Here is a 12977-nt window from a genome sequence, read left to right as displayed (position 1 = left end):
CTCCTGCTCTGTACACCCCCACCCACTACTGCTTCTCCCCAACACGCACGTGCCAGCCCTTGTGGTGTTACCTGTTTATACGCCAGACCAGGAGGGAGCTCCTGAGGGCTCACCCATGGCTGATTCGCCTCTCAGCCCTGAGGCCAGCTCAGGCCCTTCCGCACAGGGGACGTCACGGGAACCGCAGATGGAGGATACTACCTTTCACGCAAGCACAAGAGAACAAGGAGAAATGGCAGTGACAACACACCCCTACCTGGTGTGAGCAATCAGTCAGCCACGTTGGAGGGAGGAGCAAGGAGGACCTAACCTGAGCTGACAGGAATCTGGCCCCAAAAGACAGAAGGCCATCTGAAATAGAGATATACATACACTATCGTTAATGATAGACCTTGTAAGTGTATATTAATTAATGTGCTTTTGGATTTTGCCAGCAATACAAGAAGCCATTGAGATTGGCAAGCATTTAAAAATTAAGCCTACGAAATCATTTATAATAATACATATTTAGTGAGAGCAAAAATTATTTTTGGTATCACTAAAAAATTAAACAAAATAAAATAATTATTTAGAATAATTCATCTTTAGTGAATCCTTTTTTAATTTCTATTTTCCTAAATGTTTTATAATGCACAAAATATATTAGTCCACTTTGTAAATAAATAAATATACTTATTTAAGTGATCTCAGTTCACAAATTTTTCAATAAAATGCTGCAAGATGGAAAACAGTTGAAGACCTCTGGCCCAGAGGTTAAGAATTCACAAACTGTGGAATCAGAAAGTCATGGCTTCTGTCCCAGCTCCTCCCCTGCTCTCTGTGTGACCCTGGGCACCCTGGGCAACCCACCCCACCCCTTGGACCTTCTGTTTCCCCATCCATGCAACGAGGATGGTGATAGCACCCCCTCTATGTCTGTTAGGATTCCGTTTGCACAGTGCCTGGCACAAAGCAAGGACTCCATAATTTCAAGGTAGCATTTTAATTTAGGACTGTCAGCCTATCCAGCATTCCAACACTCAAACACTCCTTTGGGAAATTTGGGGTCATAAAATCATAAAGGACAGTTAGTCTGACCAACAGCTTGCCAACTAGACTAACCAATTTACTTAGTTATTTCATTATATTTACAATGCAGCTCCACTTGAGCAATGTGTGGTAATACTGCTCCATGCCAGCCCCTGGGTTAGATACTGAGGGTCAGTCATAAACAGCACTTCTGCCTCGAGAACCTCAGAGTCTGCTGGGGCAACAGATGCACACACCATGACCACATGGGGAAAGCTATGAGAGCATGGTGGAGGGCACTTATTGCTGGTCCCAAATGAGAGCTGTTGCTTATTGAGCACCTGCTGTGTGCCAGACCCTGTTTTCAATCCCCTCAAGATGCTTGCCCTCTTTATAGATGAGGAAATTGAGGGGTAGATAGTTTCTCTAACACTATTCAGCTTCTCAGTAGCAGCACTGGTATTCAAATTCACATCTTTTGATTACTGTATTTATGCTCTTCGTGCAAATTCTTGCGCCCAACCTCAGGCTGCCTGCACGTCCATCTGAGCAGTGGAGGTGGTGTTTGAGATCGCACAGCCTCTTCTCCTGACCCAGTCTGAGCCTGGGGTGCAATCGTAGAGGAGGAAGGTGACATCCCAGGGCCGGTATTGGAGCTGTCCTCACACCTGTGTTTTCCATGTGTCTGTCTTCCCACAGCCCCCAAATCAGCAGTCTTAGACGAAATGCTTCACAACTTAGATTTCTGTGACATTTTGGTGCTGGGAGGGGACTTGGACCCAAGACAAGAGTGCTTGGAGCTCAACCACAGTGAGCTCCACCAGCGGCACCTGGATGCCACCAACTCCACTGCGGGCTACTCCATCTACGGTAAGGCTGTGCTCAGCCCCTTGGCCAGTGGTCCTCAGAATGGCCTCGTGCGGGGAGTCAGGAGGTGATGGTAGCTCTGTCTCCTATGGAGGTGGGGTCAGGTAGGGACCCTTGACCTCAGAGCATGGGTTTCTAGCCCCTCCTTTAGCGAGCCCCTCCAGCATCTTGAGGACCTGACCCACATCCCACTCCTAGGGGAATCTCTGTAGAAACGAGGTGGATGCCTTCTCCTATAATGTGTCGTCTCAGCAAATATTATAGCACCATTTGGCAGATGGAAGCCAACCAGTCTACGTGGGAATCCTGTGGATCAGTTTAATTGGCTCCCTAGAACTTCTGCTTCAGCACGTTGTCTGCCCCAAACATCTCGAGCTCTCACCCTGGCCGATTTCAGGAGACCCACAAACCCCAGCAGCCGCAGCCTGTCTCCCCGTCTCCTCTTCTGCCTCCTCGTGACAGGTGTGCTCTCTTGGCACAGGTGTGGGCTCCCTGAGCCTCTACGAGCAGGTGCTGCATCACGTCCGCTACCGCAACTGGCGCCCGGCCTCCCTCGGGGCCCGGCGGTTCAGGCTCAAGTGCTCGGAGCTCAACGGGCGCTACACCAGCAATGAGTTCAACCTGGAGGTGAGTGAGTCCTGCGGCTGCAGGGGAGCCAGGCTCACCCATTCATCCCTCCTTTATTGAGGAGGACTGCCACCACGGGCCCACCTGCCGCTCCTGGTCAACAGCACCTTTCCCCACTCTCCCCAGGTCAGCGTCCTCCACGAGGTCAGAGTCTCAGACGAGGAGCACGTCAACCACCTGATCGTGCAGCCTCCCTTCCTCCAGTCTGTCCACCACCCCGAGTCCCGGAGTAGCATCCAGCACAGTGCAGGTAGGTCACCTGGGTGGAGGGACCTCAGAACACCAGGTGGTCATTATGACTCAAGACCATCCACTAAACAGACAGTTGGGGGTGCAGCAGCCACAGGTGCCCAGAACTGAGTAGGGAGCCAGTCAAGGACACGAGAAGTTACAAATATATAATAACAGAGGTTAGTACAAAGGGCTGGGCTGGAATTTTGCAAGTCCTTTTAGGCCCAACTCAAAGCTACGTGCTGCATGAAGCTTTCGCTGAACCCCTTCCACCCGCTCGCACACACGTGTGCCCCATATTGCAGTCTCCTACCCTAACTTCCATTCAGCACTTGCCATATTGGGCCGCTGTCTGGTGGGCACTTCTGCTTGTCCCTACTAAAATCCACAGTGCCTGGCTCTCCATGGGAGCTGCCCCAGAATTTGAAGGAAAAAGCAAGAGATAGATGAGAACTTGCATTTATTGAGCACCTACTATATGTGTGGAAACTCAGATTATTTCATTTATTCCTCATGACCACCCATGGGATAGGAATTATTCAGTCCACTTTATAGATGACAAAAGTGATGTCCAGAGAAAGTAAGGTGCTGACCCAGAGTCTACAGCTGGAGGGGCAGATTTTTACCTAAACATGGATGTTTCGTTCATGCTCCACCCAAGACTGAGCTAGGCCTTTGCTCACCATGTCATGTGGACTCCCTCCTCGTTCCAGTGGTCCCAAGCGTCGCCACGGTAGTCATCATCATCTCCGTGTGCATGCTAGTGTTTGTCGTGGCCATGGGCGTGTACCGGGTCCGGATGGCCCACCAGCACTTCACCCAGGAGACGGAGGCTGCCAAGGAGGCCGAGATGGATTGGGACGACTCTGCGCTCACCATCACAGTCAACCCCATGGAGGTGATCCTCATACAGGGGCTGGGAGCCAGGGGCAGGATGCCACCCCTCCACCCAGCTCAATCTTTTCTGTTCCCAAAGCGCTGCCCAGCTAGCCCAGCGCCACTGATCCCTCCCTTCCCTGAGCTCCTCCAGCCCTCTCCACCTGAATGGACCATACCCTCCCACCAGCTGCATTCACTGATTGAAAAACGTGTAAATTGCTCTCCCCCTGCAGACAGAATCAGACATTTCTTAAGGAAAGCAGCCATGTGGTGTCTATCCCTTGCCTCCCCCATAGTATTTAGCTCCGAGCTGACTAACACTTAGGGACTCAGTATTGAATTTTTGATTAACTAACGGTGTAAATTAGATAGCTTTGCTCCATCTGCCTGCAGAGCTCACTTAAAGGCTCAGAATAGGTTAAAACAAAAATACTCCAGGAATACCTGCCGTTTATGGAGCCCCCATTGTGCCAGAACTGCACGAGGTGCTCTATATAAACCGCCTGACTTCATCTTCCCAGCAACCTGTGAAGTAGGAGTCATCATCCTCGTTTATCAAGGTGGGAACCAACTCAGAGGGGAAAGCAAAGTGCTGAAATCAAGTGCTGAATCTTGGCAGCACCAAGATTCAACTTCAAGGTTGCCTGATTCTGAAGGTCGTATCTTTCCAGTTAGCCAGCAGCGCCCAGAATCCACGCCATGAGTGTCCACGGCCCATGCTCTGGGCGTATGAATATCAAGGGCAGGCGCTTACCTCATGCCCTTTGGTCTGCCCCTGGGTGCCAGGTGGAGGTAGAGGCAGCAGAGGGAAAGCAGGGGGAGATCAGGAGGAGCCACTGAGAAATGAAAGATTTATCCCAGTCTGGTGCCTGGTTTCCCACTCAGCTCGCCTCATGCTCCGGTTTCAAAGCCAGCATGCCGGTGCGGCTCAGCTCCTCCCTGTACAAGCTGTGGGAATAGTGCTGAGCGCACCGCTGTGGGGCCTCCAGCATTTCCACTCTTGGAGAGCTGAGCCGGGGGTGTGGGAAACAAGATCCTTATGCCTGGGCCGGCTGAGTACCGGGCAGGAGTGTACCTACCAAGAGCTGACCTGGTGAAGCCAGTGGTCAGTGAAGCATAAGCATGAAGAGCCTTTGGGGTTGGAGCGTTCAAGGATGACTTTCTGGAGGAAGTTAGCCTAAGGGAGGCCTTGAAGGATGGGTAAGATTCGGGGCGGGATTGGCGGGGGGAGCAAAGGTAAAAGAGAAGACACTCCAGAGAGCGGACACAGCCAAGCAAGGGCACACATCTTTTATGGCTGGTTCAATTTGAAACATAAATCCAGAAATAAGATTTGGCTGGAATCACCAAAAAGCTGGGGGGAGGTGATGGACCTAGAAAAGAGTGGGGTAGAGTTTGAGGACACAAGTCAGAAGGTGAGGGGCAGGCATGGAAAATAAGGATCATGAACTTTGTCCTTCCGACAATATTCCTTCTGGAATATTTTCCAGGGGCAGCACGCCTGAGTCTTGGCTTAGAAGACCTTCTGCTCCCAGAGACATTATATTCCCACCTGGAAAAGGGGTGTAAGCTTTAATGCCATTCTCTCACTGAGAGGCAAACATTTAAGACTTGGAAAGCTCCATATAGATAGGCTCCGGGAATGCCAGAAAATAAACCTTGGCCTGAAAGGCTCACTGAATGATGGCTGGGATTGGCTTAATGTCCAGTGTTTAAAACACACAATAATTTACCTTGAGTCCATATCTTGGAATTCACTGCTATTTCTTGTCTTTGTCCTTAGCCCTCTGAGTTGCCCTTCACCAGAGGACCTCCCTTCCAGAAAGCCTATCTCCAGGCCCAAGGATTTAGCATTAAGGGAAAGGAATTCCAAGGGGCCCTAAATGTTTCCTTAGTGGAGGGAGAGACATAAGCTCCAGAGTGGCCTCTGCTTGGCCCTTGATGAGCATTTCCCTTCTCTCCCTGACATCCAGAAACATGAAGAACCAGGGCGTGGGGAAGATGAGACTGAAGAAGAGGAGGAGGAGGAAGTAGAGGAAGACATAAGCTCCAGCAGCAGCGACTCTGACGACAGCGATGAGGAGGAGGAGGAAGGGATGGGCAGGGGCAGACACGGGCAGAGTGGAGCCAGGCAAGCCCAGCTGGAGTGGGACGACTCCACCCTCCCCTACTAGTGCCCGGCCGTCTGCGCCCGCCCACGTGTCCCTTTTGTAAGCCCCACCCGATGTATGCCCGAGTTTGTCACACGTCGCCTCTGATGACAGGTCTGGGCAGGCCTTCCCCAGAGTCCTGGAACCCGCCCTGTAGGCCTTGGGCACTCCCCATGTCCCAGCCCTGGCGTGATTCCAAGAAGCCCAGCATCATCATCAGTGGGGACTTCAGGGTGGACTTGGTCCTGCAGCCCCCACTTCTCCTGCTCTGGGCTCACCCAGTGTCCTGTCCACCAATCCGCAGAGTCCTGCCTTGACTCTTCTCTGCAGGGGAGAAAGTCAGCCTTTGTGTCACTCACCTCCCCCAGGCCCCATGTTCCCTGTGCCCTTGGGTTCCAGCTCACTGTGCGTGCACCTGACTCAGCCGTCTCTCCACACAGACCGGCAAGTTCTCCTTACCTGACTCCAGGTGGCTCCATACAGGCAGGTAGTCAGACTTCACACACCCGAGGTCTTAGCCCTTAATGCTTACAGGAAGCCTTGTTGAGGCAGAATTGTTTACACGGAAAGGTTCACACACACATACACACATGTACACAGCCTCCCCAGTTTGAAGAGCCTTTCCCTTTGTCCTTTCTGAGGCCACATAAGCTTAGATGAAAAGTCTGAAACCAAGAATAGATCCTTGGCCACAGCAGGGCCTGGTCCCCAATGAAAGCTATCAGAGAACCTGCCTGCCTTGGCAGCCATTGAGTCCCTGCATGGCCGTCCTGCTGGACACTGCCCCAGGCAACAGCCGTGACAAGCCTGCATCTGGGGATCAGAAGGGCTGATGAGATGACACAGCTGGGTTTCATGGTGGGCACAGATCTGGGAGATGGGGCTGGCTGGGCTCTCCCAGGCCAGAGGGTGGCCCGAGGTTGCCAAGGCTCTCACCACCTAGTCTTACGGTCCCTCGTCCCCTATTTCACACTGGTTTGCCTCTTGAGAAAATACATTCCTCTCGGATGTATTAGAACAAGCATGCACTGTGCCGAGTCTAAAATGAAAGTTTGGAGGTTTAACTTCCAGGAATTAGAAATGTGTTTGCGATCAAGACAGCTTCCTCTTTCTTCTTTTCATAGAAGGAGCAATGCTTTGGGTGGAGGGCAAATATATCCAAAAACCTCATTTCTTTCTTTCTTCTTTTTTAAATAAGGAAATCTTTTCCATCTCCATCCTAACGTGGACATCCCGTGAAGAGAATTGTTGCTATAGTAACTGGTCTGTGATCTTTTGTGGCGAGAGAATAGCAGGCAAGAATTAGGGCTGGGCCGTATAGGACTACCATGAGGCTCTGAGGACGTCTGTTTCCAATATCTCGGGCTTTGTCCTCAGTCTGTACGATCTGTCCCCGTCCTCCCACCGTCCCCATGCCATGTTGGTCTGGCAGAGGCACAGAGCTGGTTCCTGGTCACAGTGGCATTCAGGTTCAAAGGAAAGTTCAGAACCCGTTCATTGTAGTCCCTGCATCATGAAAACAGAGAGAGCTTAAGAAAGGGGATCACTGCCAATGTCCTCTATTCTGACATCCACCCAGTGATGCATGATAGGCCTTTGCAAACTTCTGATTCAAGAAAACTACCTTATGAAGCTTTTGCCATCGCCTAAAGTGTTTTTTGCATCTGTTCCCTCCTTTGAGCCTCACAATAATCCCGTGAGGGAGTTGGGACATCTGTTGTCAGACACATTTTCATGTGAGTAAACTGAGATTCAGGGATTCGCGTCTTGCTCAGAGTTATTCAGAGATATAGACAAGACTGGACCCCCCACCTTCCACCCCTGGTCCCGCCACCCTGATTCTACTGCTGTTCATACTTATGCAGCTAACAGGCATTGTGAGGACCTACTATGTGCTAAGCACTCTACCAGCAGCTGTAGGAAAGGGATAAAGCTGGAGAAGATAAGCTCCTCCCCTCGGAGGACCAGACAGTTGCAGAGGAGACGCAAATAGGCATAGAAATTACTCAGGAGACAGATGCAGAGGGAGGGAGAGAAGTCACGGAGAGAAGAGGGACATGTTGGCAAACTCAACGGTGCTCTTATTTTTCCCTTCTTAGGGAAAAACGTTGACAGAAGTTTGGGGTTGTATATTCATTGAACAGAAATAGACACTGCTGTGAATTCTCCCAACCAAATAGCTCTTTTCTTTCTGGCTCTGTCTGCGCATCCACAAGGAGAAAATCTGTAGGGCTGGTTAGTCCTCACAATCCCCTTAGTTAAATAAAAAGAGATTCTTCGGTCAGGCATTTAGGAGCTAACAGAATTCTCCCAATATTATGACAGTAAGATGAATACTTTTATATGTTTAAAACCAATTCTTTTTGAATTGGATTTTGACTTAAAATATTTAAGTCTGGTGTTTATGGGAGCACTTTTCTCTGCTCAGTCTTTTGGTTTGGTTAGGGTGGGGAAGGTGTTCCTCCGGCCCTCCGGCTGTCTCCAATGGCTGCATCACTTGTTCATGGTTGAGTGAGTTATTTGGGGCATGTGAAATCTTGATATATTTCTTGGTTTTTTGTGGGGAGGGAGCAGGTGAAAGCAGCACTTGGCTAGGGGAGTAGAGTTGAATCATTGGCAACTGGACTCACATGTAGAGAAACAATGGGGACACCAAGTCAGAGCCCTTTCCATCAACTCCTGCTGTGGGAGGTCACACTCTGCAGGCCAGTTCCGAAGACGAGGCACTTGAAAGGATGCTGCTGGGTCAGTGGGCATTACCATGTTCCCAGTGCCCTGCTCGTCACCATGGGTGAGAACAAGAAGGGGCGGTTATAGAAAAGTAGCAGAAGCTTCCAGGAGCGTCCAGGTGAGTGGTGAGTAACGTAACCTGCCCTCCACCAGATACTCTAACCACAAGTGAAAAATGTCATTAGTCAGCCCAGTGTTTGCCAGGCTCCATATGCTGGCATCCAGGAACCAAAACTCCCAGATGGCCTGGACACCCTGTGGCCTCTCATCCAGACGTTAGCAGTGGCAGATGCAAGCTTGTCCCCGGGAGGAACAGCTGACTGGTTTCGCCACAGGTGTGATGGTTGCTTATCTTGCCAAGTTGCTGACCAGATTCTGCTCTCTGGAGCTGGAGAATAGAGAAGCTGACACCTCTCAAGTGACTCCAGTGACAGGGAGGAGGAGGAAGAGGAGGTTGAGATGGAAAAGGCCAGTATAGAATGAGTTGCCCAATGGAGTAAAGCAATCAGTGAGTTGGCTACCTGTCTTAAAGAATACTGAAAGTATATTCTAATAGGTTTAATCAAATGCTATAAATCTGACCAAGGACCGAATTCATCTAGATAACAAAAATGAAATATCAGTGGGATCTCATTTCACTACCACTTTCTTGAATGGCTGAATCATCCTAACACACAGTTTAGACCATACATCTGTGCATGTAGCAAGGACTGTACCTTGTGGACATGGCCCCTCCAGGGAGAGGGGTCCTGGTGGAAAGCAGTGTCCTCCATACCTATACCTGTGGCAGAGGTCAGCAAACTTTGTCTATAAAGAACCAGACAGTAAATATTTGAGGCTTTGCAGGCCATATGGTCTCTATTGCAAGTATTCAACTTTGCCACTGTAGCATGAAACCAGCAGCAGACAATACAAAAACTAATGGATGTAGCTATGTTCCCAAAAAACTTTATTTAGGAACTCTTAAAAAGTAGGCAATTTGAATTCATATTATTTTCACGTGTCATGAAATTTTATTCTTTTGATTTTTATTTTCAACCGTTTAAAAATAGAAAAACCTTTCTGAGCCCGCGGGCTATACAAAAACTAGCAGTGGGTCAGCTTTGGCCCGAGGGCCATGGTTTGCACACCCCACCATATGTGCACGGAAGGCAGCCCTCTGTTTGCCAAGGGAAGGCAAACTGCCATCTCAGACCCTCCCTTCAACTACCCAGTGGTCTTTGCCTCCAAAATGAACGACAAACAGCTCAACAGTCCTTAGTGAAGCTGTTTTAATAGTCCATGTTCCAGTGGCCACATGAAAGCAAAAACACTTATTACTTGCCAAATTGACTCAAAGGCAGGCAAGCATTCCTCCAGAGCCGAGAGCCCCGGGCCCAGGAACTGACTGACCGCTGAGCGCTAACCCCATGAGCTGAGGGCGAACTCCCAGGCACAGAGCCTTCTCCGCACGGCTCAGCCTGTAATGGTTTCTGAGCAGGAGTGCTCATTATCGTAGACTGATTTCCACGTCAGCCCTGCTCATGCCGCTGCTCTAAAAATGATCCTAAAGACTTGTGACTGTTTGAATCAAGAGCAACATAATCAGTAGAAAGCCCGCCCCAGCGCACTTCGAAATTAGCAGTCTTCTTGGCTCTGTGATTCAATATGAGCAAGAGGAAGAAAAAAGGGACTTTTTTAAACCATCTCCTCATTTGAATTAACCAAATCTGCTTTACAAAAAAGTGAGAGGGTGGGTCTGATTCTTTGAAAGAATTTACCAGTAAAAAGTAGATGATTTTCAGGTGAGATAATTCTCAGGCCTTTGGGGGTCCCCAAAGCCCCCTGCAATGTGCTCTCCGGACTACAGCTGGTACAGGATTCTCTGTCTGCATCAGACCTTTATCGAGGCTGACAAGCCAAAGCCCCTGGTACAATTTAATTTTCATGTAACTGCTTTCCGTTGTCCAGCTGTAGGCGAAGGAAATAAGCAGTGCAAGTTTTGAAGTCTTCTCCAGCACCTTCGTTTCTCTGTCTTTATTTGCTTTTCTTTATAAATTTATTCTGTACCTGCTTTATAGATCTTGCTCTGGTTTTCTTTTGGCACCAAGTGGAAGGGAGAGTTGGCTTTATAAGGGCTGTGGATTAGAAGCCAAACTTGACTCCATCCCAGAAAGACAAAAAAGAGACAGAAAGAGTTACCTCCACCAGCACCCCAGAAAGCACTCAGACATTCCCGTATGCCATCAGTGAACAGGTGGGATTCTGTGTTGGCAGCTTTGTTCAATGTAATTCAGCAAATCCTCCCTGAGCGCCCGTGGTGCGCCAGGCCCTGTGCCAGGCACAGGGGAAGGAGGATGAATGAGGCGTGGCCCTGCCCGTGAGGATCTCCTGTCTCTGGAGCTGCTGGGATGTTTCCTTCGCAGTGTTGGAGGCAATCCGAGAACAGTCAGGACTGTTGTGGACAGAAGTTTGGAGCTGGGAGAGGTGGGCAAGTGTAAGTCAGATGGCAGGTGTGATTCTGGGAGCCCTGGCACACGTTGCTGAGGCCCGCTGAGGAGCTCCCTAGGGAAGCAGGCAACGCGTCCCTGAATGTTTCTAATTTGCCCCCAGCCTGACTCTGTTGACCTATGGATGAAAGCCAGTCACCCTGCCCACCTGGTGGATATAAAGGGGCTGACAGCTGAGACTCAGTGAAACGAGGCCAAAGGAAGTTCCTAAGTATGAAGAGCAGCCAGCCAGACCTTGAAAGTAACCCAGGTACAGGGGCTGGTGTGAGCCAAGGCCCAAAGGCATGAACAGCCTGATGTGAGGGAGCACCTCTGGGGGCTGAAGTCAGAGCCAAAGAGGGAACCAGGGCCCGACTCTGGAGGACCTGCCAAGGGTTCGCACGACACTATGGAGCACAGGTTCTCCCGGTGTGTCTCTGGACCAGTGCATCACCTGGAAATGAGGGAGAAAGGCAGATTCTCAGGCCCCACCAAGCTCTACTGAGTCAGAAACTTTGGGGGTGGAGCCCAGCCGTCTGTGTTTTAAAGAGCTCTCTGATTCTTTAAATGCACACTAAGGTTTGAGAGCCACTGATGGAGAGGATGAGAATGACTTTCACTAGCATTGGGAGGAGATGACTATTGACAAGATAGAATAATCACTTGTCATGTAGTGATGAGCGGGGCCCAGCAGACCCACCCTCCAGGGCCCTCCAGGCTCCTATCCAGACTCCCTGAAGCAGTAGTCTCAGGGAACCCTGCTCAGTCCCAACGCCACTCCTCCCTCCGGGCATGAGCCACTTCCTGATGGTCTGACCCCTTCGTACTGGAGAGACACAGCCCAGGAGAGGCTAAAGTGACGCCTCCTATCTCTAGGAAGGCCACCTTCCAGGTTCCTGTAAGCTGAGCAGCCTCCTCCAGGGCCATATTTTAGGGGGAAACAATTAAACTGCAGCAATGACCCTGCATCACCAGGACAGCTGCTCTCCACACAGCGGCTTGGCTAGTGGAGCTGTCAGGGCCTGGCGGAGAATGGAGCGGGGTCATATAAGGACTCTGCCAGGTTGCTGCAGCACTGCTCCATTTGTAATGAGACTGAGGCATGCAGCATCACAGCCCAACACAAAATTGGATGGGAAATGAATGGCTTTTCTTGGAAGGGCAGTAACTCATTCTGGATGTTACTAAAAGTGAAAAACTAAAACCAAGAACAAACCTGCAGCCTTCTCTACAGATTGAATCTGTCTTGGTCCTCAAATTTCTAAGACCTACAAAGGTCCCAGGCTCCACCAATGCCCTTCCTCCCCTACCCCCCACCAGATGCCTGAGGTCCACCAATGATTGATTTAGTTTTTTGATGTATGGCTTATACTCTATAAGGGTCCACAAGCCTTTGGGAGGAACTAGTTGGCGCTCTATCGGTCATTTACACCAAGCTGGGGTGCAGAATCTGTCCTCGCATAAGGATTTCTGAGACCAGGAGTCAGAAGACTGGGGTGCTGGGCCTTGGGGTGGAAGGACGGAGGAGGAATGGGCTGGGAAGGATCCCAGACACCTGGCGTCAGAGAGATAGCGCTGCTGTTTATTTCCTGAGAACCCCGATTCCCTTGCTCAGAGACACATTCCTGGTCCTCTCAGCAGTCTCCTGGCTGAGTCCTCCATAATGCCCTAAAGGACACCTCTGTTTTTCCAACCCAACTTGGAAAAGGTCTTCTGATTAAATGCACACCCAAGTCTCCTGAAGCCACAGAGATCACACCGAGAATGACTCCTCTCTAACGGATTAGACTATGCTAACAAGAACAAAGAGGGCTTGCCAGGTGTTTGTAGTGGGAAAGCATGGAGAAAACCAGAGCGACCCAAGCGGGGGTGGTAAGGTGTCTCTTCCTGTCGCTTAGATCCAGAAGAGTTTTTCTGTACAGCCTCGCCTCTCTTCGTGAATTCTCTGATGAAACATTTCTCTCCCAAGACTTAAGGCAATTTTTTGTGTTTCCCTGAGGTTAGTCCCTTATTACAA

At 50.1% G+C, this 12977-nt stretch overlaps 1 protein-coding gene across 1 annotated transcript in view; it reads left to right on the top strand.

Annotated features, from left to right (window-relative positions):
- The window catches only part of CLSTN2 (calsyntenin 2), a 577645-nt gene extending 570713 nt beyond the window's left edge, over positions 1 to 6932 (top strand). Inside the window, exons 13-17 of the mRNA XM_058551984.1 lie at positions 1708 to 1878; positions 2357 to 2502; positions 2629 to 2752; positions 3447 to 3631; positions 5586 to 6932. Of these exons, the coding sequence (XP_058407967.1) occupies positions 1708 to 1878; positions 2357 to 2502; positions 2629 to 2752; positions 3447 to 3631; positions 5586 to 5786 (827 nt within the window). The 3' untranslated portion in view covers positions 5787 to 6932. The remainder of the gene's footprint in view (positions 1 to 1707; positions 1879 to 2356; positions 2503 to 2628; positions 2753 to 3446; positions 3632 to 5585) is intronic.
- The last annotated feature ends 6045 nt before the right edge of the window (positions 6933 to 12977 follow it).

Source organism: Diceros bicornis, chromosome 2 (genome assembly GCF_020826845.1).
Source record: "Diceros bicornis minor isolate mBicDic1 chromosome 2, mDicBic1.mat.cur, whole genome shotgun sequence".
NCBI classification, from domain to species: Eukaryota; Metazoa; Chordata; class Mammalia; order Perissodactyla; family Rhinocerotidae; genus Diceros; species Diceros bicornis.
The sequence above is the reverse complement of the archived record's forward strand: the minus strand, read 5'-3'. Positions and strand labels throughout refer to the sequence as shown.